The 27,072-nt window shown below is 44.6% G+C and overlaps 2 protein-coding genes across 2 annotated transcripts in view; one reads left to right on the top strand and one right to left on the bottom strand.

Annotated features, from left to right (window-relative positions):
* Nucleotides 1–608: 608 nt before the first annotated feature.
* On the bottom strand, nucleotides 609–27,000 carry STAG3 (STAG3 cohesin complex component). Its single transcript, XM_024745437.1, has 32 exons — nucleotides 26,535–27,000; nucleotides 25,324–25,426; nucleotides 24,819–24,935; nucleotides 23,112–23,208; nucleotides 22,323–22,399; nucleotides 21,834–22,038; nucleotides 21,253–21,404; nucleotides 18,110–18,183; nucleotides 16,804–16,927; nucleotides 16,220–16,318; nucleotides 15,934–16,013; nucleotides 15,496–15,603; nucleotides 15,114–15,228; nucleotides 14,846–14,951; nucleotides 14,565–14,668; nucleotides 14,231–14,323; nucleotides 14,032–14,121; nucleotides 13,573–13,773; nucleotides 13,383–13,453; nucleotides 13,188–13,275; nucleotides 12,629–12,709; nucleotides 12,449–12,541; nucleotides 12,138–12,306; nucleotides 11,906–12,042; nucleotides 11,033–11,134; nucleotides 10,376–10,524; nucleotides 9,989–10,117; nucleotides 9,732–9,889; nucleotides 5,310–5,493; nucleotides 4,959–5,060; nucleotides 4,579–4,657; nucleotides 609–3,498 (listed from the first exon to the last, which is right to left on the bottom strand). The coding sequence occupies exons 1-32, from the start codon at nucleotides 26,705–26,707 to the stop codon at nucleotides 3,364–3,366; spliced, it is 3,795 nt and encodes a 1,264-aa protein (XP_024601205.1). The 5' UTR covers nucleotides 26,708–27,000; the 3' UTR covers nucleotides 609–3,363.
* The window catches only part of GPC2 (glypican 2), a 22,672-nt gene continuing 7,900 nt past the window's right edge, over nucleotides 12,301–27,072 (top strand). Inside the window, exons 1-3 of the mRNA XM_024745274.1 lie at nucleotides 12,301–12,699; nucleotides 13,096–13,190; nucleotides 15,043–15,892. The gene's annotated coding sequence lies outside the window, so the exon portion shown is untranslated. The remainder of the gene's footprint in view (nucleotides 12,700–13,095; nucleotides 13,191–15,042; nucleotides 15,893–27,072) is intronic.

The raw sequence follows: 27,072 nt of genomic DNA, 5'->3' as shown, positions 1-27,072 counted from the left end.
AAGATAACAGTAATAAAATGTTAACTTCATTGTATTTTTAAGTGACACTGGTACCCTCACTGGGATCCTCATGCCATGGTTCACCTCTAACAAGATCAGTATCCTAAGGCCATAGAGGCAAATTCAAGATTATGACCAACTGCAACTTATGTGCTACAGGATGTAGTGGTTTTGTGGTCTCAAACAGTATGTACCCCCTTTAAGAATGCTGTTATTTGAACTTGGAAATCATTTTCTGACCTGTTGACAAGTCTTCCAAATGAAGAATCTCAGTGGGTTTTGACTCATTTCTTTAAAAAGTAATAAATGCAGCCAAAGAAGCACCTATTCTACTTGGATTTACATATGTTTGAGACATACTCTTTTCAGTTATGAAGGTCAGTTTATTTTGAGAGTTTTTAATGAACTTTCAACTAGAACTTCAGAAAATGTTAAGCCATGATTTTAAAACTGTTTCTCAAAACAGGCGGAGTAGAAAGACGTGAGCTCACCTCTTCTTACGAAAACACCAAAATCACAACTGCAAAACAACCACTGACAAAAAAAATGCTGGAACCTACCAAAAAAGATATCCTACATCCAAAGACAAAGAAGAAGCCACAACAAGACGGTAGGAGAGGTGCAATCGCGATAAAAATATTTCTCACTTTGCTCAGTACAACGTTTCTTTTAGAGCAAAAAGTGTTTTTTGTACTGTTAACCAATAAAATACTTAAAAACATTTATTTCACCATAAATTCATCCATTACATCTTAATGTGTATAATAAATAAGTGGTAAATTTTAATATATAATTTTTAAACTGATAAATATGTCCAAACTTCTGGCATCTTATGACTCGAAGGTTCTGTTTCAGTTACTAGTGCTACGTAACAAACCACGCAGAACTAGTGGTGTAAACACCATTGTTTTATCATGCTCATGGATTCTGTGGGTCAGGAATCTGGAAAAGGTACAGGAAAGATGGCTGGTCTCTGCTCTCTGATGCCTGGGACCTCAGCTGGAAGACTCAAAAGCTGGGTGTTGGGATCATCTGATTCACATCTGAACCACGTCTTGTGGCTGATGCTCAACACAGGCTGGGACCTCAGCTAGGTCTCCTGGAGGGACACCTACATGTGGCCTTTCCATGTGGCTGCTTGGGCTTTCTCACAGCATGGTGCTTGGGTGCCAAGAGTAAACATCTCAAGAAACAGGACGTGGAAGCTACCAGTTTCTTCAAGGTCTGGGCTTGGAAACTGGCCCAGCTACACTCCACCATATTCTGTTAATCTAGCACTCACAGAGCCCATATTCAAGGGGAAAGGACTTAGACCCAAACTCTCAATATATTAAGAGTGGCAAAGAATTTGGGGAACACATTATAAAACTTGCACAGATTCTAAGGTTGGGGCTCTATCTACCACACTAGTCTGTCAGCTGCATAAACATCTCCACATTTACAGAGCTTCCAACTTTCTCTTTTGATCTTGTGAAGTACCAGCTTGGCAGGCATTTAATAACTTGGGACTCCTCTTCCCCCTCCTGGATCCCTAGTGACCTCTACCTCTATATCTCTACCTTAGTTTTCCCACTCTGCTCCCAGATCCCACAGAAAAGCTCCGCTCTCTGGAACTGTTCCACTGAATACAGGCTAAAGATCCCCAGGGCACTGGTAGGCTGCCTTTCTAAAATGAGGCTCACAAACCCAACTTCTAGCTTTTATTTGGCAGGGAGGGAGGGGGAAGGAAGAAGAAATGAGCTTGTTTGGCTGAGTGACCTAATCACAGGAAATCATGGATCCTCCTGCAGAAACCCCTAGACTAGCTGGATGACTGTGTCCAGCCTGGGACACCACACAGTGAGAACTTGAAATTACAGCAGATGCCCAGGACAGGGAAGAACTCGAAGTCCTATTTAAAAGGAGAGGCTGAAGAGTTCCTTAGACCACAGAAGGAAACAGTGAAAGCAGAAAGAGACGACAGTGTTTTCATGTATTTGATTGCTTGTCAGAGGGAAAGGAGAGAACAGAGGCGCTCTGCTGTTCCAGGAAGCAGAACAAGAACAAGTCGGAGTTTTAAGGAGTCCAGCATCCAGAGGCTATTTTGTGGCAGTCTGGGTGAGAGATGATAGCAAGCACCGAGAGAAGAGAGAGATCAGAGACATTCTGGAGAATAACCTGCCAGGACTTGGTGAGGAACTAGCTAGGGAAGGAAAGGATGAAGGAGACAATGGTGTTGAGGATTTGGGGCTGGTCATTCAGAATAACTTCTAAGTTTCTTCCCAACTCTCAGATACTGAGATTCTATAAAAGTTCAAATTATGACAGGTGTCTCTGGGATGAGGGCATGAAATTATCCCTGGAAAGAACCTTTGAGTGAAGGCTGCCAAGATATGTGGACTGGCCTGGCCTCAGTGGAGGTGAGACGGGTAGGTCCACCCTTTAGCCGATCAGGATGCTACTCTTACCTTCCCTCTTCAGCCTAAACTGTCTCCACTAGATAAACTACTCAAAGGCAGCCAGTCTCCCACTTACTAAGCAATACATCCCTAAAAGCCAGCGTACAAAGCACCTAGTGGTGTGTGTGTGTGTGTGTGTGTGTGTGTGTGTGTGTGTGTGCAGGAGTGCAATGCACCTGGTACATGGGACCACAGGGCTAGGCAGAGCTGCGTAAGACTCCAGGGAAGAACCTGACCTCCATCAGTTTAACAATCGCTCAAGCCACAACCTGGAATTGACTCAAACATGTTTATTGAGCTAAATCAGCAAGGCACAAAAGAGGCTAGGAAAGACATTCCCAAAATACAGAAAAACTAATGGGCTCCTTCCATTCAACACAGGCAGTGCCCCTCTCCAATACTGAGGTGAAGCTCCCACCCCTCCAAACAGCAGAAAATAGGCACTCTGCTCAGAGGGACAGAGCCATGGTGCACCAGGAAGGACAGGGGGCTTATGACTGCTCTATCCTAGCAGCATCAGAGAAAGGTCAGTCAGAGAAAGGTCAGGTTAGAAAGGCACAGCCCACCTCTCCTTCCCCTGGGGAAGGGGAAGGGGAAGGGGAAGTGATGATTCCTTTTGCTCCGTTTCCCATTGGCCTTTTCCAAGTGGTCATGTCGTAGAGGTGGGGAGTGGAGATGGGGAGTGGAGATGGGGAGGGACATAGGGTCATGTCAGAAATCCTACAATGAGAAAGATGAAAGTAAGATACAGAGACCTAACAACAGACCAAAGGGCAAAGAGATGACTGCAAGGTCCTCCAGAGGACAACTCTCATTCTCTTCCTGTACCACCCCTCCCCCAGGATACCCCTAAAGCCCCAAGGCAGCTGAGACAGCAGGCCAGGGGCTGTGGCCTTCCTTTCCACCTACTTGACAGGCACATGTGCTACCTGCCAGCATCTCCCAAGGATGCACAACTCCTCTTAACCTGCCTTCCACAGTCTGTTTTGGGGACGCTCACCTCAGTGTTCAGCTCTGCAAAATCTAAGAGGTCCAGCCCGTGCTCACTGGGGGAAGACTGCTAGAGAGAATGGGATCAAAAATCAGAAAGGTCCTTCCCCACTCCCATCACCTGCAAACAACAACAAAAGGTCCCTTTCCAGTCTCTTGTGACAAGCTTGAAGGCTGGGGTAGGTCCCTGAAGCAGCCAGGGAGGGAAGAGGAGCAAAGTCAGAGTGGGCAGCAGCATCAGAGTCATCAGAGAAGTGCTTCCTCTCCTGGCCTGCCAACTGAGACCCTTAAATTTGTTCAGCTTTGGAACGAGAGAATGGGGTTTTTCCTGAGGGGACTTTAGGAAAGACTAATAGAGGCCTTGCTGTCTAGTCTCTGGGTTGAACATGTTATCTGGTTTTCCCTTTGAGCACAAGACCTCCACTCCCCTCTTCTACTGTGTCCTTTCTCCACCTTCAAAGAGAAGAGAAGGGAGCAGAACAGCAGCAGACACACAATCCTTTTCTGTTTATAAGGCGCCTTCACTTCGTATTTTGTGTAAAAGGTCCATTTTAAAGATGAGGGGATTGAGAGGGGTTAAGGAGCTAACCTGATAAAGTGGTAAAACGGGAAGACTTTTAGGTCTCCTCACTCGAATTGCATGCTTTTCCTACTGAACTGGCAGCATATCCTCCTGAGGAAGCAGGCAGGCAAGGGTAGAAAATGGAGTGACTGGAGGAAGAGGGACTGGGGCAGCCCTCTAAGGAGAGAGGAAGGAAGGTCGGCTGTGCCTGTGTGCATGTGTTATGAAGAGACTTGCTGAACGGCTGCAAGGTTGGAGACTGGGTGACCTTCCATCTCTGTCTAGCTCTAGGACTCCCTTTAATTCTTAGTAGATTAAGAGGCAAAATACCTATAAGGGGATTGAGAGTGTGGGAGTGCTATTCCAGTCCAATGGTATTTAAAATTTTTCCCCCCTATTTCCTTAAACTCTAAGCAAAGTCAACAGCAACTTACAAACCCTTCCTCCTTTACTCTATGATTCTTTCAAAACATCTTGGGCAGCTTCCAAGGACAAGGCATCATCAGGACAGAGGAGAATCACAATAGTTTCTCTCCTTCACATCTGCTTCCAGTTCTAGAGGGAGAAGGGACTGTTGGATCCACTCACCTTGCCTGTACCTTGCCACTCTTCACTTGAGTCATTCTGAATTTCTAATTCTTCTTCATCCTCTTCCATCAGGCTGAGCCTGGAAACAGTGGCAAAGAGTAGAGGTTTTCAAGGACCCCTGAGAGTTTCTCAGAGGCACCCCAGGGGAACAGGGTGGGCAGTAAGCAGACCAGGGCTCCAGAGTTCCCACTCCAGCTTCAATCAAAGCAGCTCTACTTATATCTGTTTTACATACTAGGGTTCCATGTTACACTGGAAGGAAGTGTTCTGTGGTTAAAACAAGTCCACAAAGCACCAGCATAGAAGCAATGAGAAGGAAAGAATCCCCTCACAATGGGTGACATCTGAAGTGAAGACAGAAGATGATGAGAAAAGCTCACCGGGTCAGCCGGCTGCCCAGACCAGGACCCAAAGAGTTGAGTGGAGTCTGGAAATGCTGTGGACTCGAGGACCTTAACCTCTGGGCACCTAAAAGGGGCTGGCTGTTGGGAATGAAGGTGGATCAGCGACAAGGGTTAAAAACAAAGGTAAAAAGAGGAGGTAAAGTGGCCAGCATGAAAGCCAGTAAAAAGCTCAGAGTGGAGGGAAAAAGAGAAAATGTAAAGCTAAAGAAAGGGGAAAGGACCGGAGAAGAACCCGAGAATGAGGGGGTGCTGTGGGAGGGAACAACGCAACAGAAATGACGAGACACCAAACTGGGACATCACAGCCGGGCTCTCCTGGGGCCGCACCCTTGGGTAAATGCCAATTCTGAGCCGCCGCCTTCTTCCATCTCTTCCATCTCTTCCAATCCCCCCAGGGGCTGCCTACTTTTCACAGCCGTTGAGGTGAGGGTGGGTGTGGGTGGGATACTGTTCAGCTGTAGGCTTTCCTCCTGTGATGCAGAGATGTCCTCTCTGTGCCGCCTGGAGGGGCCTGCAAAGCAGCAGAGGCACATGTTAACTGTAAACCAGGTACCACCACAGACACTTTTAGTTTTTCAAGACCTCAGAATTTGGTAAGGAAAAGTTATAAAAGAAGGGAATGGAAAATCTAGATGGTCTCATTATGACACAACTAAAAACGAGTACAGCCCTATGTACTATAAAAAGTAGGGTTTACAGAATTGTACCAAGGACTTGTCCAAGAAAAGCTCATTTACACAGCTTAGAAAACAAGAAGGAAAGAGACATACATTCCACAGATAAACAGTAACATACAAACACGAATGTGAGAGAGGGTTGGAGTCCCTAAGATTGAGAGGTCTCAGTTAATCAATGAAGACATCTGAAATCCTATTCATTCAAGATTTCTGTAGTGAGAAAAAGCTTGGAATGGCCTGAAATGAGGGAGGAAACATGAGGGTTAAGGAGAAACAGAAAAACGGGAGACTGGATTTTTTAGAAGCCAGAAAAAATGAGTTAACGGCAATGTCAGCACAGTTCTAATATGAAGGGTAAATGGAAGACCTGGGGCTCAAAATATTAAGGACTCTCTCCTGCAGAGCTCCAGGAAGGCAGAGGAGGAGAAAAAAACCCAAAATGTCTTAGAAAACCTAGGTAATGCTATTTTTAAAACATAAGTCAAATCCATATTAGTATTTGTCAACTGTAAACGTTCATACCCCCATTATCCTCCCTCCCCACAGCCTTGTTTGTACACTGAAACCGGCAACCGGAGAGTGAGCTGCTTCTGGTTTAAGCAGAGGGCTACCGAAACAGGGAAGAGCCACGTCCGTGAGCTGTGTTCCCAGAGAATAAACCTTGGGCCCCCACGTGACTCCTAATCTCTCCAACCTATTATCACTGGTGTAATGTCCACAGATTTAGCCCTGGGACCTCTCCCTATCTCCATCTTCACTGGCTTCCTTAGCCATTCAGGTTCATGACTTTAAGTACCAACTCCCACATCTATCTCAAGTCTGCCTGCCCCCCTCCTCCAAATTCCTGTCTGTCCAACATCTCCACCTGTAGTAAAATGGCTCATACCAAAGCCCTGGTCTCATTTCTCACTCACAGCCTTCCCCATCTCAGGTGCTATCAACGCCATCCTTCCAATTATTAGGCCAAAATCCTTGGAGTCATCCCTCAACTCCTTTCTTTCTTACATCTTACATTCTTTCTTATTATGATGTCCTATTAGTGATATCTTGGAAGTATGTCCAGAATCTGGCCGCTTCTCACCATATCCGCTGCTCCCCTGGCTCACACACTCTCATCTCCTGTCTGGGCCCCCACAGCAGCCTCCTCACCAGCTCCTTGGCTTCAACCCCTGCCTCTCCTTCGGTCGGTTCTCAACACAGCAGCCAGAAGGAACCCCTTAAAATTTAAGGCAAATCCTGTCAATCCTGTGCTCAAATCCTCCAATGTTTACCCATCTCACTGTGAGTAAAAGCTGGAGTCTATTCTGGCTCATATGCGCTGGACTCCTACAACCTCTTTGGTCTCATATCCTACACAGTCTCCATTCAGCAATACCGGCCTTCTCTGCTGTTCCTTGAATGTGCCAGAGACATTCCCACCATGGCCTCTGGACCGGCTGCACCCTCTAGTCTGCTATTCTGATATACACAAGGCACCCCCTCTTTCACTTCCTTCAGTTTTCTCCCCTGCATTCATGTTCTCTCCAAGGCCTTCCCCAATCACTCTTTGTAAGACTGCAATCCCCACCTCACCAGTATTTCCCCATCCCCAGTTCACTGCAGTATTCTCAGCACAACTGAGCACAAGGTGCTCAGTAAGTGTCTGCTGAATGAACCATGGAACCGATCTTTTCAGTTTTCTCCTACCTTTACAAACTCTGTTTTAGGCAAACCAATCTATACATCTATGTGCTTTGGCAAAATCTTACCTTTCTATGTTCTGCTTGTGCTCTTCTGCTAGCCCATGATACTCACTCCTCTGTTCAACTTATATAAATCTTACCCATTTTTCAAGATCCGGCTTAAATCCCATCTTCTTGATAAAGCCTTCATAGATCAACTAAACTTAAAATGATACCTTCCTTCCCTGAATTCTATAGCATTCCTCTATCAAATCCCTGGGAATTTATTACTTACTGGTGACTTCATAACTCAGATTTTCTATGAATGTATTTTCTTTCTTTTCTATTAGATGGTAAGCTGCTTGAGAATCCTTCATGGCCTCTAAAACACCTAACACAGTATCTCGCATATAGTATGTCCTTAGGTGGTATACAAAAGACAGTAAAAGGAATTCATACCCTACCTCACAACACACACAAAAATTAACTCAAAATGGATCACAGGGTTTCCCTGGTGGTGCAGTGGTTGAGAGTCCACCTGCCGATGCAGGGGACACGGGTTCATGCCCCGGTCCGGGAAGATCCCACATGCCGCAGAGCGGCTAGGCCCATGAGCCATGGCCACTGAGGCTGCGCGTCCGGAGCCTGTGCTCCACAACGGGAGAGGCCACAACAGTGAAAGGCCCACGTACCGCAAAAAAAAAAAAAAATGGGTCACAGACCTAAATGTATTAGCTGTAACTAGAAAACTCTTAGAAGAAAACACAGGAATAAATCTTTGTGACTTTAGGCAATAGCTTCTTAAGACATCAAAAGCACAAGCAACAAAAAAAAGATAAGTTGAATTTCACCAAAATTAAGAACTTCTGTATTTCAAAGGACACCATCAAGAAAATTAAGACAACCCACAGAATGGAAGAAAATTTTTCTGTACCACACATCTGATAAGAGACTTTTGTCTAGAATATGTAAAGAACTCAACAAGAAAAGGACAACCCAATTTTTAAATGAGCAAAGGATGTGAACAGACATTTCTCTGAAGAAGACATACAAATAGCCAATAAGCATGTGAAAATATGCTCAACAGCATTAGTCCTTAGAGAAATGCAAATTTAAACTACAATGAATGAGATACCAATCCACAGCCACTAGGAGATGGATAAAATAAAAAAGACAGTAACAAGTGTTGGCATGAATGTAGAGAAACTGGGGCCCTTGTACATTGCTGTTGGGATTGTAAAATGATGTAGGCACTTTGGAAAACAATTTGGTAGTTTCTCAAAAAGTTACACATAGAGTTACCATATGATCCAGCAATTTCAGTTCTTAGGTATATCTCAAGAGAAGTGAAAACCTACATCCACACAAAAACCTACACATGAATGTTCACAGCACCATTATGCCTAACAGAAAGTGGAAACAACCTCAATGTCAATTAACTGATGAATAGATAAATAAAATATGGCATATCCACTCAATGGAATGTTATTTGGTCATGAAAAGTTATGAGGTACTGATAAATGCTAAGCATGGATGAACCTTGAAAACATGATGCTTAGTAAAAGACACACAAGGCCACATACCATATGATTCCATTTATACAAAATGTCTAAGAATAGGCAAACCCAAAGACAGGAAGTAGATTAGTTATGCTGCCTAGGCTGGGGGAATGGGGAGAATGGCGAATGACTACTAACATTTTTAAATGTACCCTAGGGCTTCCCTGGTGGCGCAGTGGTTTAGAGTCCGCCTGCTGATGCAGGGGACACCGGTTCGTGGCCCGGTCCAGGAAGATCCCACATGCCGCAGAGCGGCTAGGCGCATGAGCCATGGCCGCTGAGCCTGCGCATCCAGAGCCTATGCTCCGCAGTGGGAGAGGCCACAACAGTGAGAGGCCTGCATACCACAAAAAAATTTTTTTAAATAAAAATAAAATGTACCCTAAAAAGCACAAACACACACCTCAAGCTTGTGATTTCTAGGATATTACCACTTGAGACTATATTTAAAAAAAAAAAAGAAAGTCAGTTTAAAGAAAACAACAGGTAAATTATAAGACAGGTAGTGATCTGAAGATTAAAAAATCACAAAGATTATATAAAAATCTTTAAAAATTGGAAAATAACAAGATGTCACAGAGAGGCATCCTAAATGTACAGATTTCTGAGTTCAATCTCTGGTTTTATGATTAGTTTCTATTTAATTTTTCACAGAAGTTCGCTGTTTTTAGTTGGCTAGATAAACCTTGAAGAAAATGAGTACCCTTAATGATAGTAGGTGATTAATGAAATAATTATTTAACCAGACGCAAGAGTTTGAAGGAGGCAAAAGCCAATATGCTGCGTATCTAGGTAGTGGCGATCAAGGAAGTAGCACTGAGCACCCTGATACCTGCATTCACAGCACTTTACCTTCAGTGCGCCTCTTCTTGGAGCGGGGGTAGCCCTGAGGGTTGGCCTCTGCTGTACTCTCTACAGGGCTGAGGGACTGGCAGTAGGTGGTGACTGGACCCCAGGGACGGCCAGGTGCCTGGGAGACACGTTGCAGACACTTTTCCAGGTAGGACAGTCTAAGAAAGGGGTGGGATGGAGAGGGTGAAGTGGTCACAGGCCCTCGCCACACCCTTCTTCTCTAACTCCCATCTTTATCCACCCACGCCCTAACTTACAGCAGCTGCTTGTCCTGATGGAAGAGTCGGGGGGAGAACTCTGAAAGGAGCTCCAGGAATGCCAGATTTGGGGGCTGACTGGAGGAGCCAGCTGGAGGAAGCTCAGACAAGGAGAACCTGATGCCTTCCCTTGGTTGAGCAAAATCATTTTAGGAAGATAGTCCCTTCCCACTTCCCTCCCAGGGCTGAGGCATCCTGTCCAAGTGCTTCTTCCCCTGGACCCAGCCTGTCTCCAAAGGATACCCGCTCACCAACTCTACTGCGACTCCTTGACATGCTTACCCTCCCCCTCTGAGACCTCACTCCCAGCCCTCCCTGTACCCAGCCTCTGGCTCAGCCCTCTTAGGAAGATTCAAGTACCTTGCTTTCCAACCAATACTTCCTTACTTGTGTAGCATGACCACAAGGTCACGGTTCTGTAGCTGCTGGGGTCCAAAGCTCAAGGCAAACCTCCTGGCCAGGTCCCTCATCTCGATGAAGGCTGGAAGCTCATTCAGGCCCTGGGGCCCCTGTTCCTGCAGCAGTTCTGTGTATAACTGTGTCCAGGAGACATGGCACATTTGGGAAAGGGAGAAACAAGGAAGTATAGCATTCCCTTCTCTGCCCAGAAATCCGAAAGGGCTTGGGACACCATCTGCTATTTTTACTCTTTCTTTCCTCCTAGGACACTGACCCTATTCCTGACCCCCTTGCAACAGAGAGAGGCTTCACCCTGCTCTGTAACAATAAAAATGTCTGTAGTAACTGAAGGGGTTGAGAGAGAACAGACTAGAAAAAGAATTAGGAATTCCCTATCACTTTATTGTTGGTGCTCCCATGTCCTAACTGACTTGGAGTTTCTATGGGGTTGGGGTGGAAACTGCCCACAGCTAAAAAAAAATACTTTTTATGGCTCCGTTAACTGTGAAGGTGACTGTCATGTGGAATAAAAGCCAAAGTAAATCAGAAACTTCCTGCTCTGAAGGATCTCGTGTTCTAGACGGCTGTGGGTGGGCTGCAAGGAGGGCACGTCAGGTCTGAGGCACTGCAGGCAGAAGGGCACACCTGCTTGAGGCTCAGCAGCAGGATTCGGGAACAGTGACTTCGGTCAATCTGCCTTGCTCTAGTTAACGTTTCCTTGATAATGTCACCATAGTCATTGTAGAACTGATGGAAAAGAAGTGGAGAAGATACTGTTTAACCACAGGAAAAAACTATTTGTTTTGTTTCTTTCTTCACAGCCCTAACCGTATCTCTTTCCGAAACAGCCTTAGGTAGGGAAATGTGAACCTAAGCATAAAACAACTCATACTAGACCACACTTCTAACCAACAGGTACAAAGCCCCAAAGAAATCAGTTTAGGCAAATAAGGGAAGAAACTCTGCCCTGAGCCCATTTCTTGGAGAAGAAGGATATTAAACCTGCCAGAGCCCAGTGTCATCCAGCACCGAAGCCTTTGCTATTTGTCTCTCCCCACTAGAACAGAAGCTCCAGGAAGAAGGAACCGTTGACTATTTTGTTCACTGAGGTGTCCTTAGTGCCTGGGATAGAACGTACTCAATAAAGAGAAATCAACACAATTCTGGATTAAGGAAATGAGGTATATATCTAGGTATCTTGTGAGGACTGAACCCTCTTCCATTCTTATTTCCCTTTCTTACATTACCCCATTCCATAGACTAGATTCACAAAAAAAAAAAAAAAAATCTGGACAAGAAGAATAAGATACTTTCCCTCCAATGAATTTCTTCCTCCTAACAGTTTTTTCTCCACCATTTACTACTAAAGTCTCTTTTCTTTGTCCCTTTATTCTAAACTATTGGCCTTCCCCCCTGCTTCTCCTTTTAAGCCTGATACCATCATCTCTCCAACCCTCCTTTCTGTAGTGCTACAGCGTCTGCAGCCATGGCCGTGCTCAGCTTGGCGCCCTGCTGTACCTTGTTGTAGTGTTTGAAAACATCCGAGGCTGCGTCCATCTCCAGCACCCCATAAAGCAACAGCTTGCAGAACCCAGCCAGGAGGCGGCGCCGCTGGTGCAGCTGCTCTATCTGTAAATGATCCTCCTGGGAATGACCTGGTTCACATCAAGTGCAGAATGGGAAACATCAGAATCACAGATTCAGACCTCCTGCCCTATATGCCTGAGCCCCAGGTATACAGCCCCTGTACCACTGCCCAGTCCTCCAGGCTGGATGAAGACGTGGTCCATGAGAAAGCTGGCCAGCTCAGACTGGAGAGTGGCTTCAGGAATAAAGACAAGGGGCCTAAGGAACTCTCGTCCCCCAACAATCATCTGAGGGCCGAAGATGAGCAGCAGATCACTTAACAATACAAAAGCCTGTCAGGGAAAAAAAGAATGCTTTAAAAGGACAGAATATTGACCAAGACAGAAATTACATTGCCAATTTCCTCAGACCACAGGGTCGGGGTCGGGGGGGTGACTCACATCCTGACATACGCTCACTTGAGAAAATGCTCACCTGCTCCTGAATCTCAGGATCCACATCTGAGAGGCAGTTCTGGCAGAGTTCACAGAAGGCCACCATCCTGCCCTTCAAATTCAACAGCTGCTTCTGTGGAGACAATGGCTTCAGCAGGGAGAAATGAAGGAAGACACGGACTCCTCCATTCCCGTTCCCCCTACTCAGACCCATATTCACCTGGGAAGCACCTGATCCAGAAACGTGGGTTAGTGTCCAGAGAATGGAAAAATAGACAAGAGTCAAGGCTGGTAAGATCACCTGTAACAACCAAATGTGACAAAATGAGGGTCAGGAGTAAGGGGCAGGTGGGGAGAGAGAGACAGACAGGCAGATACACACAAAGGAGGGAAAAAAGAAAAAAGCAGACAGAAGAGAGAAAATGAGATTAGAAGAGACCCAATTCCTTTTCCGGTAGAAAAAAACTGATTCTGGAAGTCTTCAGAGGATTCTATCCTGAGTAGGAATGCCACCTCTCCCTAATTTATTTAAAGTCTCCTAGACCCCCTCAATATTATCCTTGACTCCCCAGAAACCAGAGAGAATGGCTGTTTTCAGGTGCTGGAAAGTACAGTCACCTTCCAAGATTGGGATGGAAGGAACGACACACATGATCAAGATCTCTCTCTCTCTCATCTGCTCCACAGCCCTGGGACTCGAACTGCGTATGTGGTGGCCACCTAGGACACGGCCCTTAAAACTCCTCTCCTGCCTCCATGTCTCCAACTTGTCTACTTGCCTGGTGAGGAACCTCTCCTGTGTCCACAGCCTTCCGGAGGAGTCGGTAGCAGGGCTCATAGAGCTCCCAGCGAGTTAGGTCATGGGCACTTTGGGGGGCGGGGAGAGAAAAATGTTACACTGGAAGAGAATGAGAGGAATCAACCCCACAGACAGTGGTAGAAACAGAAGAAGGAGCAGGAGGGGAGCTGCTCACTTGTAGAAGGCAGAGAGGCGCTTCAGGGTGGCTGCCAGACTGTACACCTCATCTTCATCTAGGAAGGAAGACTGAGGAAGAAAGAAGGTCCACAGTGGGATTTTCCCAAGAACTCACAGATCCACACCCCCATCTTGGGGCCTCTCCCACACAAGTCTGGGGTGTCCCATCACGCAGCCCCACTTCCAACCTGCAGCAGCTCTTCAAGCTCCTGCTGGAAGCGGTCAGTCAGCAGATCCACAAGTTGGCTGCGGGCAAAGTCCACCCGGCTGAAGAACGTGAACTCCGGATTACAGAGCAGATAGAGGGCATGAGCACCAGCCTCAAGCACCGCTGGTTCTGCGTGCTTCACCACCACCTCTTGGAGCTGCTGCAGGAGCAGCTCCAGGTGCTGAGAGAGAAAACGGTGGGAGAAGACCGTGCTGTGGAGGGGCAGGGAGGACAACTCCTCCGGGAGGGTCTAGAGGTGGGGAGGGAAGAAACAGGGTCGAAAGCTTTAAACTTCAAGGATAAGATGCCTCAGAAAGGGAGGGCTTATTGGTTTTTCTAGAATCCAGGTTCTTGAGAAAAACCGGATACTGGCAGTAGAACCTTTGGCCCTAGGATGAAAGTAGCAAAGTATAGGGAACGTGTCCTCCTCTCTCCTCACTTTCTCCAAGCGCCTGGTGCAGTAGATGTTGAGGTCAAAGTAGTTGAGAAGCTGCAGCAGGGGAGCAACCTTCTCTGCATCAGCTGAGAACTGTGGTGATTGAGAGAGAAGCCTACTTATTACCTGCTATACTGCTAATCTGGAGACCAGTTCCTTCCACCCGCTCATTCCCAGAGGCTGAGCAGTGGGGACCCTCTACCTTGGCCAGGAGCTGGGGGAGCAGGGGGATGAGGTGCTCAGTCAGCTTCACCTTGTCGTCGGCTTGGATCTTACGTTCTTTGGGTGTTAAGCCCTGGAATTACAATCATTTGGGGGTGGGGGTAAAAGTGTGTGTACATGTATTCCTCTGCCCAACAATTTTATCTTCCCAGGAAGGAAAACTCAGCAGCTCCCTTCAATTTCTTTCTCTGGAAATGGAATTCTTTGAGGGGCAGAGGAAGGAGCACCTGAACCTAAGACTTGAGGATTAGGACAGACAATATCTGCCTGGATTTAATATTGCTAAGCAACCTACCCTGCCCCTCTTGCCATACCTTCCTCCCCGTGACCCGCCCCACAGGCGGGTGACCCTCGGAAGCTTGCCGGACACTGGACACAAGGATTTCTGTCAGTGTGCTCTCCTGTACGTCGCCCAGGTCTGAGGTGGCAGGAGGATGGAAAACAGAATCACAGGGTAGCCACCCTCCATCTCCAAGGACCCCACCGCCCCACTGCCCATGACACCTATGCCTTTCACAAGTCAGGAGAGAAATCTCTCCTGGTTTCCTACTAGGAGATGAGAGGTCCCCTCCCCTGGCTACCAGGTGGCACACACTCTGGTCCTTCTCCAGCAGCAGGCTTGTCAGACTCTCCCAGTCCTTCAGCTGAGGCCCCGCACAGTCCCACAGGCTGTCTACTAAGTATGCAGCGTGGTAATGGAGCTGTGGAAGAAGACAGATGTTAAGTTACTGAAGCCACATGTTAAAACTCTAGAAATTGGCTACTAATGAACCATTTCTCTCCTTCCTGCAGTGCCAGCTCCCATCCTTCTCTACCTGAAGGTCTTACGCCTGAGAGCCCAACAGCTCCTTTTCATACGTCACCTCACTCTCCACAAAAAAGGACAGCAGAAGGTGGAAGAAAGTCTTCTGGGAGCGTGGACTTCGGCGTCGCTCTCTCTCACCCACCGTTCTTGTCTCACACTCAGGGCAGAAAAGCCTGGTAGGGGGGACACAGGGAAAGGGCATAGCACGGAAGGAAGTAAGCAGTGCAACAGTTACCATGGAAGGAAGAAACAGTTCAAGGAGAGGATTAAAGAAAAAAGAGGCACAGAGCTAAGGAAAGCCCCAAGGTGTTGAGAAGGGAAGGAGACACCAAGGGAGACTTTATAGGTATGGGGAGCCTTTAGAAAGATCACCAGCAGATGATGGAGAGAAAACAACAGACGATGGTGTTAAAGGAACAAACGAAAAGAGGCCCACTCACTTCCAGTACAGAAACTCCCCCACAGCAGAGGCCAGGGCTCTGTTAGAGGCATACACAACAGGGTAGATGCTCTCACAGTCTGCCTCTGTCAGCATCCCTTCCATGTTCCTGCCAGGAGAAATGCAGAACAAGCAGGTGGATATGGATGTCGTCCTCTAGCCTCTAACTAAGGCTAGAAACAAAAAGGGAAAACCAACAAGGATTAACTCACAAAGAACTTCCAAATGGAAGAGTGGAAAACAGAGGGATATGAAGAGTTAGAGAAGATAGGAAATTTGCCCCCTGAAGATCCTGCAACTCGGGAGTGACCTCTGTCTTTCAACCTGTATATAAACAAGAGTCAACCTATGATCCGCGGAGGGATAGGACTCTGGAAGGGCCTGTCTGATGCTGAAAGGTAAGTCTGAGATGCTTGCCTCTCCACTTCCCAGGACTCACTTAAGGATAAGTGTTAGTAACCTGACGGCCTCCACTGCCACGTCATACTCTCGGTCCATGACCATGGAAACCAACCGGTCCTGTAAAAAGGAGAACATTGCTCAATAGCTCATATATCCATCCCAAAACACCGCTTTCGTAGAATCTGAGGGATTCCTAAAGACAGGGTGTAGAAGCAGACACTGGGATATCTATGGATATATGAAAGTAATAGACATGGATAAATGAGGTGGGGAAATGGGAACCACAGACAGAGCCAAGCACAGGAGCACTGTCCCGATTTTACCTTAAAGCGGCTGGTAAAGAGCTCCAGGCGTGCAGTCCAGTCTCGGTTGCCGTACAGCCCTTTTAGAGCCTTCAAGCACTTCAGACGGACTTCTCGATGCTACTGAGGAGAAGGGAAATGTGGCTGACTCCTCCTCTACTCACCCTCACTGGGCCTCCATACCTCCCTCTCAGATTACTCATTCTGGGCCTGGGTGTCCTCTGTATCGAGGACTCTGAGATGTCTCAGAGACAATGAACAGCTGTCTTCTCACTTAAAATCCAAAAGGATCACAGCAGAATTTAGCAATCATGATTAAAAGGATCTTTTGGCTACCACCCTAGCACTTGCATTACCACCCTGTCAACTTTCTCGCCTTTCCATAGGGAAAGTCCTTCTCCACTCGACTGTGGTTTTGAGGCATTTAATCTCCTAGATATATCTTTCTCTCTCCTAACTTATCCTACCCTCCCAAATACTGGGGGAATTTCGAGGTTCAGTGTCTTGAGGAGTTGATCACTGACCACTAGTGAAACACCTAAGTGGCAGTACCAGGAAAAGCTGAAGCATCCTAGGGCAGGGAAGAGGACTGACTGAACTCTCACCTTATCATGCAGGGTCCAGCCAATATATTTTAAATAGCTGTCAGTGAGGAAAGAGGTACTGTAGCTTTGCATCCAAGACCCAATCTCCTCAATGCAGATAGCACGGATCTCAGGAAGGACATCCCTAGGCACAGAGAGAAACTGACCCTTATTACCTTCTCTCCAAACTCACTTTCCATCCCAGCAGATATCTCTTTGTCACAGGAGAATCTATTTTCTTGACTAAACACCAGGTACTAGGCCTTTCATTTCCTCCTCCCAATGTGAATATTTTAAAAAGTGAACACTTTCTTTCTGTAACCAACCTATAAAATAGTTGAACTTATCCTCCATGCCCCTTTTAAAAACCGATTTTGGAATTTAATTTAGCTGTTGCCCAAACTGCGTGTGTGTGTGTGCGTGTGCATGCGTGTGTGTGTGTGTGTGTCTAATTGAGGTACAGTTGATATACAATATAAGTTTCAGGTACAACATAGTGATTCACAATTTTTAAAGGTTATATTCATAGTTACTATAAAATATAAGCTATATTCCCTGTGTTGTACAATATATCCACCTGTCTGTTTTGCTTCCACTTCAAGAAAAGATTACATCAGCTAAAGGGTTCTGGAAAGGCAGAGGTTGAAATCTAGGTAAGAGTGAGACACAAATACTGAGGAAGAAGTTCTTTACCCAGTATAAAACTCCCCTGCCGGGCTTCCCTGGTGGCGCAGTGGTTGAGAGTCTGCCTGCTGATGCAGGGGACGTGGGTTCGTGCCCCAGTCCGGGAAGATCCCACATGCCGCAGAGCGGCTGGGCCCGTGAGCCATGGCCGCTAAGCCTGCGCGTCCGGAGCCTGTGCTCCGCAACGGGAGAGGCCACAACAGTGAGAGGCCCGCGTACCAAAAAAAAAACAAAAAAACAGAAAAAAACCTCCCCTGCCTTTAGCACAGTGTAAGGCACAGTGAAGTGGGCTAGGAAAACGCTTGCCAAGCTGTACACCCTCAGAAAGGTCCTGCCTTTTGGCTCTCTGCTCTTATCCTCTCAAGGCTCAAGCCCCAGAAAGATGGGGGAAGGGAGGTCTCAGGCAAAGCTGGAGCAGAAGAATACTCAGCAATGCCTTACCCTCTTATTGTCTCTCCCAGAAGAGTTTACACGATCCTTTGTAGGCGGGGATAAACTAAACCTAATTTGGAACATTTGTTGCCCCAGCTGTACTAGCTGTGGGACTAACCAGATAACTCAGGGTTAGGAGGAGACCTTGTCACTTCTACAGACTCCATAACTGAGGACCAGCCACTTCAGTGAGAGGATCCCAGTAACTCACCTGTACCGATGTACAAAGACACCCCTGAAGAGGGCATTCATCATTCCCTCAATCTCCTCTTGATGCTCTGTGAGCTGGAGGACAGGGAGTAACAGGTCAATCTCTCATGTCCCCCAATAATATAAGGCCACAAAAATATAAGAAAAGCATGACATCCACCTACTTCCTATTAATAAGAGGACACAGTCTGAACCTCTGGTATCCTTTGTTCCCTTTTAAACCTTCTAATTTTTTAAAAAAATTTTCAGGACATTTGGCTTTACTTCCCACACGTTCATAATACTTCTATCTCCCCAAATCATTTTTTCCCCCACATGAGAAATATACATCTATAGTAAGGTATGAAAGTTACAGGCCTCTAACTTTCTCTTTCTATGGATTAGATAACTTGAAAAAGAGTATCACCTACTCATCCACTTGCGACAGTGGACAGGCCGGTGAAATCAGGCAGTCAACAGATACATCTAAAATACAAAGTTGATGAGAAGGGTGGAGTTTGCAAACAAAAGTAATTAAACTAATCAGTCAAAAGCAGCGAAAAAGAAAATGTAGCCAGTAAGTTATCAGAATAGAAAAAGGTTAAACCTTCTAATTCTGGAAGAAGCCGTATAGTCAACTAATGCCTCAGAGATTTGTGTTTGGAAAAAATAATATCCCTTCTGTGTCTCATTATTTTGACTATCTTTGGCTATTCAGAGGCCCTAGCTGGTAGTTATACATGTTTTTGACTAACAACAATCGGGAAAAAAATTTTAATAAGTGCAGTTTGACAAAAGAAGCGCAACAAAAAAAGAGAAGGAAGAGATTATATCAGTGGTTCTCAACTGGTGGCTCCCAGGGGACATTCAGCAATGTCTGTAGACATTTTTGGTTGTCATAACCTGGGAAGGTACTACTGCCATCTAGTGGATAGAGGACAGAGATGCTGCTAAACATCCTGTAATGCCAGGACAGCTCCCTAAATGTCATTGTTGAGAAACCCTAGATTAGATGAATAACAGATAACAAAGAAGCAGAATTACAGGGGAACATTCTTTAAGACAACTGCCCCAACTCTTCAATAAATCAATATATTGGGGGAAAATGCGGGGGGCGGGGAGCAGAGGTTCTGTATAAAAGAGACTTAAGAAACACAACAACCCAATGTAATGCATAGTCCTTAATTAAATCCTGGTTGGAATTAACCAGATACAAAAGGTATTTTGGGGACAAGTGGAATATTTTAAATATGAATTGGGATTAAAAAATATTAGGGAATCATTGTTAATATTTTTGGATATGAAAATGGTATTAGGATTATGTAGTAACATGTTTTTTAGATGACATACTTAAGTCTTTAGGTTGAAATACCAATATGCCCATAATTTAGTAGAAAATAGTAAAAAAAAATAGATGAAGCAAATATAGTGAAATATTAGTTAAAACTAAATTTAAATCTAGTTAAATCTAGATTTAAATTAAATAATCTAGTTAAATCTAGATTTGTATGTGGTGTTCATTCTACCAGTGTTATCTATTTTTCTGAACGTTTGAAAATTTTCATACTTAAAGGAAAAGGAAAGAGAGGGAGGGAAGGAGGAAAAGTGTGTCATCAGTACCAAATTCTATGTAAATCGAAAAGGGATACTGAAAAAAGGTCATTGGCTATAGGGATTAAGAAGTCACTGGTTTGGGCTTCCCTGGTGGCGCACTGGTTGAGAGTCCGCCTGCCGATGCAGGGGACACAGGTTCGTGCCTCGATCTGGGAAGATCCCAAATGCCGCGGAGCGGCTGGGCCCGTGAGCCATGGCCGTTGAGCCTGCGTGTCCAGAGCCTGTGCTCCGCAACGGGAGAGGCCACAACAGTGAGAGGCCCCCATACCACAAAAAAAAAAAAAGAAGTCACTGGTTTGTTGAAAATAACTTGAAAGAAAAAAAATGGGGATAGAAGCTAGGTAGTGAAAAGATTCAGTTGGATATTAAGGAAGTAAGGAAATACTAAAAGGAAGGATAGAAATGGAGTAGCTCATAGAGGAGAATGAAAGAAGATTCAAGGGCTTATATACATTTATAAGTGGAGAGAGGAAAACAGTGGTGAGGGAGAGATTAAAGACAGAAAGCAAAACGATAACTGATGAAGCAAGAGCCCAGAGAAGTCCAAATAATAGGAGTCACCCTAGTGTATATAATTTAAGATTTGACACAGACCCAGTACACATAAGATTTGACACAGACCCAGTACACATAAGATTTAAGACATACTGACAGTGAAAATAGCAAAAGAGAATCAGGAAAGTATAGATCTTTCTCTAATGATTTAGCATGGAAGATATGTTTGGTGAGAGCTGGAAAACAGTCAACTGGCATAGTTACACATGATGAGTCCTGCCAACCTCATGGTGGGGGAGGTCTCAGATACTTAGGGGGAATGAGGGGAAAGTCGGTGTTAGTCTCATGATAGACACAGCTGTCTGAAGGTTTAATCAGTGTAAAAGATTTTGTTGGGGTTTATGTCCTTCAGTGGTCTTCTTCAAGTTTAACAGGCAACAAAGCAAGTACCTACTATGTGCCCAGCTAGGCAATTTATTCATCTCATTTAATCTTCACAAAAAGAATTATTCCCTTTTTAAAGGAAAGGAAACTGAAGCTTAGAGATTACATAAGGCCATGGAGCTAGTAGCTAACTGGAACAGAATTTAAACGCAGGAGAGACTGAAAGGCCTGTGTCCTATCCATTCCTTGAAAACTTGGCCTCCTGCATCAGTGGTTGGCCTTCAGTCCTCCTGTGGTAACCTGCATACTGCACACTTGACAAGAAAGTCAATGCTTAACCCCCTGCACAAGATGCAGGCACAACATTTAAACACCTGTGATAATGAATGCAGACAATGGAAACTGAGCAAAAGTGGAATTATAGAGAACTCTAAAATTTACTCTAAACTAGAAATGCTCTATTGAGCCCACATCCCAGAAACAAAGTGAGCATGCAATAACCTCTGACCGGAGGAGTCTATTAAACTATTGCCAGACTCCATCATTCATGATCTCAAAGCTTGCCTGGGGGACTGCGCCTTAGCAGAGAGAAGCTTGGGGACTGATAAGGTGGGCTGCAGCAGCTGTGATGGAAGCCAGGAGAGGAGGGAAGGGGCAGGGAACACTTCTCACCTCTTTGCGTTTCTCCAGCAGGCTCTCCAGTCGCTCAGGTGCTCTCTGTCCCGGCCCCTTGTTTCGTTCAGTCTCGTACTGACGTTGATTGTTGTCCTTGTGCAGACTCAGTTGGAAGGCAACTCTTACCAAGGAGGTCATCAGCTTCATGGCTTTGAGTCAGTAAAAATAAGATAACGAGATCATTAATTAAGTCAGAGAGAGGGAGGGTAGGTTCAAAAAAGAAGGAAAAAAAGGGCAGTGAAAAATAAAAGCTAGAGCAGGGTGACCCTAAAATCCTAAGACTCACTGTTCTGGAGTGGATTTTTTCTCTCCCTAACTCTTTTGGGCTTCCTTTAATGCTTAGCATATTCCCAGTGGTGACCTATAAGAAACACGTTAAGGCTGGAAACTATCACTGTAATCCACTCCTTTTTACAATTCCACTAATGAGAAACTGGATGGAGGTTTGGGATGAAAGAAGCATGACCCTGAAGTAAAGAGCTAGAATGCAGGTAGGAAAGAAGATCCAGGATTGGAGAACAGAGGAAATTTCTACCAACCCCCAAGAGAACACTGACAGAATAAAAGTGACTGCTTACCAGCCAGGGTGCTAGTGTGACGGAAGGCACGGACTTGGGAGTCTGAGAGGCCAGTGAGCAGAGAGATGAGGTTGTCTATAGGGAAGCCATCATAGAGGAGGCTATACTGGCACCGATAGACCAACGTCCTCACAAATTCACAGAAGCTGCCCTGGAACTTCTTCCAGGATGGGCCTGGAGCTATCAGAGGATAGTCTCCTGAGTCCTATAAAAGAGGTTATGAAAAGGATGGAAAAGTTATTACCAGGTCTATGAAGTCACAGGGATTGGATGTCAAAACCCAATAGTATAGTAAAAATGTATCTCTTATACCTCATTCTCAACTCTACAGGCCTATTCAGATAACGTGTATAGGTCCCTTTTGCTCCCAAGAGATTAAACTCCTCTTTCTAAAAGCTATCCTATTTCCCAGAATCAGAAAGAGGAGGATAATGGGCCTTGTATTTTGCAAAAAGAGTGGCAAGAGGATCCTGGACTGTCTTCCCCCACCTCATTAAACTGTTCTGTTAGGTGCTGGATGATCTCCGAGTTGGACATCTTCTTGAACATCTCAGGGGTCACAGTGCCTGAGAAATGGAGGAGATGAGGTACTTAGAAGGCAAATAACAGGACACCATGACCATTTAACATAGATTTGAAGATGAGCTAGGAAATATACTGAAAAGAGCTTAGGTGGGGAATCAGAAGACCTGAATCCTAGTCATAAATCTGCTGCCATCTAACTGAGTACCTGCTATAAGGCAACCTCTCTAGAAAACCCAAGGGAATCAAATAGTGGAAAACTATGGTTAAAAAAATATTCCAAACAATCAAAAAACAAAGAAAACTATGCCAGATTCTTATAATACAATCTGCTGACTTATAAGACTAAAGTTAGGTCATGGCCTCTGGGGACCTGGGGCCCCACGAGAAATATGCGATGAAGTGGCTGAGAAATAAGGAATAAGAAAATAAAAGATTATTTCATTTAGAGAAAGGAAGAGTAAAAGTCTGATGGTCTATTTCCAAATTTGTAAACATCATACCATCACAATAGCATGATTATTTATTTTTCTCTAAAGGGTCTTGTCTCCAAACCAATACATTTCCTTACTGGATCTCTTCCCTACTTACCAATCAACAATGTAGTCGGCACTAGTTAAATAAGTGAAATTTTTCTTATGCTTTTCCCTCTCCATTTATTTAGGAAATGTCTAATCCTACACATCTAAAAGGAGGAAAAGTTTTACAATATAGGAGCAAAGGCTGGGGATTAGAAAATGGTAGGAGCTTCCTCACCTTTACATCCACATGATCGGATGAAAAAGTTAATGAGCTCCAGGAATCCTGCATCCTGGTCTTGCTTGTAGCTATCCAGCCACTCATCTACCAAAGACTAGGAAAACAATGTGGATGATTTCTATTTCTGGCAACATGACAGACTAGAAATTCTGTATAAGCTTTCTAACTGAAGCATCTAAACTTCTGATTAAAATATTAAAACATCTTTTAAAATGTATTGCTAAACCAGAATGAAAGATAAAATTCCATAAAAGCCAAAAATGAAGTGAAGGTAGCAGTTCTGAGAGATAAGCAAGGTGACTTTTGCTCTGAGGGGTCTCTGAACTACAGACAGTTAGGAAACTAACTTTCTGTCCAGATGGCTGCATGGAATGTAGAGCATAGGAGATAGAGCCTAAGGGGCTTCCAAAAACAGTAGTCCAAAAGGAGGCTCCTGCAAAGAGTCACACCCTCATGAAAGCAAGAATGAGAAATAAACCTATAGGTAAGATGGGGACAGCAAGAAAACTAGCTTGTTATGACCTTAGTGTGGGGTAGAGGGAAAAACGAATTGTCCCTTGAGAATTCAAAACCATAAGCCAGTTCCCATATCTGGATTTGCAGTCCAGATCCACATTACCTCTACAGTCAAAATAACCTCAGATAATTTAATTAAAAGTGACTCTGGGGACTTCCCTGGTGGCGCAGTGGTTAAGAATCCGCCTGCCGATGCAGGGGACACGGGTTCGTGCCTCCCGCAAACCAAAAAAAAAAAAAAAAAAAAAAAAAAAAAAGTGACTCTGGAGCATCCTCACTCAACCACCAGAAGCAAACGTAGGTTTCCTCTCTTAACAATCCATCTTCAACCCAGGCCCCAAAGAATTCCAACACACAGAAACCAGTAACAAAAACAGAAAAACTCCGTATGTTTGAAAATTTTTAGTTTTTCTAAAAACTATAAAAATCCACACTATACATCAATAAGGGTCAACCTCAAACAACTGAAATAATTTAAGTCATAGAAAACTAAAGAATGACTCATTCACTTATATTAAGGAAAACACATTCATTGGTGATAAAATTATAATGAGAGACAAGGGAATGGTTAACAGAAAATTCATTCTAGTAGTTATCTCTGGGTGGTGAGGGAACTGGGGGAGTAAGGTGGAGGGAAGATACACAAGGGTCTCTACAGCACCATTAAGGTTTCATTTCTTGAGCTGGGGCTAGAGACCTGGGTGATCACTGAAAAAAAATTTTTAAGCACATATATGCCTTTCATGTTTTTAGATGGTAATTACAATAAAATTATTGAAAAAGAAATGTAAGAAGAGAAAAAAGATATGTGGGGAGGGAAAAAAAATTAGGTATAACTGTCGAAGTGGAGCTAAAAAGTGACAAGGGTGAACAAGTTGCCACCCAAATCCAAGCTTCTTCTCTACATTATCCAATGCCTTTCCTTGTCTCCTCCATCAATCAATCAAGGCAAAAATCTCTTCTGTTCTGTGATACTATTAGGAAAGGAACATTCCCTCTCATGTAAGATTCCCCTTACATCAATCCCTCCAAGGATTCACTCTGTGGTCTTATCTGCCTTTCCTGATACAGGTTATGTTCACTAAAATGTCTACATTAAATCAAGTTTGTAAGCACTTGTACTTATCTTTCCACCCAGCAAGGGGTAAGATGGTATCAAGAAACAGAGACTGAGACACTCTGTTTTACCTGCATGTCACTTTTGGCAGCTTTCACAGCATCAAAGAGATCACTGGCTGGTGGCTCTGACTCTTTCTGACCATGAGCACGTACCATTTGGGACCCCTTCTTTGGACGTTTTGCCACCTAGTAAGCATAAAGAGATCACGAATATCTTTAAAAAGTGAAAGTGACGTTAACGCTCGGTCTCATCACACAGGTAGGCTTAAGCTGCCAATTCCACAGCAGAGTTTGAGTTACTGACTCAGATTAGAAATAACTGATTTTTATATTGTAAACGTTATTATTTCTAGCCTCTTGTCCTTTTAAAAGTCCCTAAGCCCCATTCCTGTTCCTCTATACCCTAATACCCTCTTCTCTTATTCTTTGCTCTTCAAAATCTGCCTTCTTCCTACTTCTGTCCCTTAACACTTTTTAAGCCTTGTCTTTTCATCAAGCATATCAGCTGACCTCTTCTAGGTTTTCTTTTGCTGCTTCCCAGACCAGGTTCAAAAACAGAACAAAACTGACTCACTGGGGTTGTTTTCAGTGGTCGTTTTGCTGCTCTCTTCTTTACATTTCGTCTCAAGTTGTCTTCGAAGTCACTGCCTTCACCAGCTGACAAAGATTCACTATCCCTGTGAGGGAGTGTGGTTCTGCTTAGATACAACACCCTAGTCCCTATATATAAAAGGGTAAATGAATTATAGTTTCTTTTTGTCTCTAACTTTACACCCCTCTCCATGAGAAAAATATTTTCAGATTTTAAGAAGAGATGAGCTTACTGTTGCCAGGAAGTAGGGACAATGTCGTAAGGGAAAACTTTCACTTGAATAAAGCATTGGAGATGAAGAACTAAGGTAGGTAAAGGACAACCCTTTCTTAATATCCTCTCTGAATAAGAGAATCAAAAGATATTCACATTAAAAAAAAGATATTCACATAAGCAGTGAGGGGATCACTGCTGAGTAGAGAAAAATGGCTCAGTAAGTCATGTATTACTAATACACAAACCAGAGATTAATACGTGCTTAGCGTTAAATTTTACCTCTTAAAAACAAATTCACGTCTTGTCGATTAGGGTTAAGTTTACAAAATAGATATAACCTGGTGCCAAGCAGCTGCACTGACAAATAGAAATGATTCAGTAGAGACCAATTAAAATTACCATGGGATACTCTTATAACTGAAGTATAACCTTTAAAAATTGTGAATCATTATGTGGTACACCTGAAACTTATAAAATATTGTATATCAACTATACTGCAATAAAAAATTACCAGGGGATAAATCAGACCTTGATTAATTTTTTCCTGGAAAGATTTTTTTAAAACCCAAGACATACTCATACAATCTTCCAGAATAAGCTCATAAATGCCAACAGCTAAGGACCTGTTTATAAAACCCCGAACAAAAGAACTACAGGACACCACCTAAAAAGTATACACTAGTTTTCAGGCACCAAATAAAGAACTCTTTTCCCTTTCCCCCATCTGTGGGCCCCCACCGGAGGCTGTCCATGAACATACAAAAGTGTTCAAGAAAGGTTCAGACAAGTTGGATGATGGATTCAGAACAGGATGGATTATTCTTGACGCCTCCAACACGTAGGGCAGCCGAAACCCAGCCTGTTCTGAACCAGTATAGCATCTCCTGGCTTTTCATAGTCACACACATGTTGCCACTTTACCCGTCTGTTAAATGAAAACGGGAAAAGCTGCGGACAACGCAACCAACCCCACTCACCCCTCCGATGTCTGGTCCGAGTCCCTGTCATCGCAGGGCACAGCGACAGACGAACTAGAAGACGCAGACATGCTCCTCGGCCCAGTCCGCCCAGCTCTGCGCAGCGGGGAGGACCCGCTGCTCGGGGAGGAGCAGCTATGGGACTGGGAGGACGACGACCGCAGGGTGGCCATGGTGGTCCAACTGCGGGAGAGAGAGAGAAGGGGGAAGGCTTCCTGTCCCACCACGTCTCCATCCGCAGCCCTGACGACCCCCCTTGTTTCCAAGGGAACTGCTTTGGAACTCGGGGAGTGGGGGACCCACAAAAAAATAAGACGGAGAACACACTGTAGATCAACTACAGGTCAAATTAAAAAAGAAGAACAGCACAGCTTCTATGGTTTCTCCTGGGATAAACCATAATAGAAAAGAATATTTTAAAAAACGTATGTGTGTATATAACTGAGTCACTCTGCTGTACAGCAGAGACTAGCACAACACTGTAAGTCTTCTATTACTTCAACTGAAAAAAAAAAAAAAAAAAAAAAAAAAAAAAACG

The sequence above is a fragment of the Neophocaena asiaeorientalis genome, unplaced genomic scaffold (assembly GCF_003031525.2).
Source record: "Neophocaena asiaeorientalis asiaeorientalis breed wild unplaced genomic scaffold, Neophocaena_asiaeorientalis_V1.1 scaffold461, whole genome shotgun sequence".
NCBI lineage: Eukaryota > Metazoa > Chordata > Mammalia > Artiodactyla > Phocoenidae > Neophocaena > Neophocaena asiaeorientalis.
Note: the sequence above shows the minus strand (reverse complement) of the source record. Positions and strands in the feature narration are given on the sequence as shown.

Coding starts and splice junctions, on each gene's coding strand:
- STAG3 (XM_024745437.1), bottom strand. CDS start 26,707: ATGGCCACCCTGCGGTCGTCGTCCTCCCAGTCCCATAGCTGCTCCTCC. Junction 12,542..12,628: donor CTGGATCAGGTGCTTCCCAG/GTGAATATGGGT, acceptor TTGTCTCCACAG/AAGCAGCTGTTGAATTTGAA. Junction 10,525..11,032: donor TGCTGCTGAGCCTCAAGCAG/GTGTGCCCTTCT, acceptor TCCTGGACACAG/TTATACACAGAACTGCTGCA.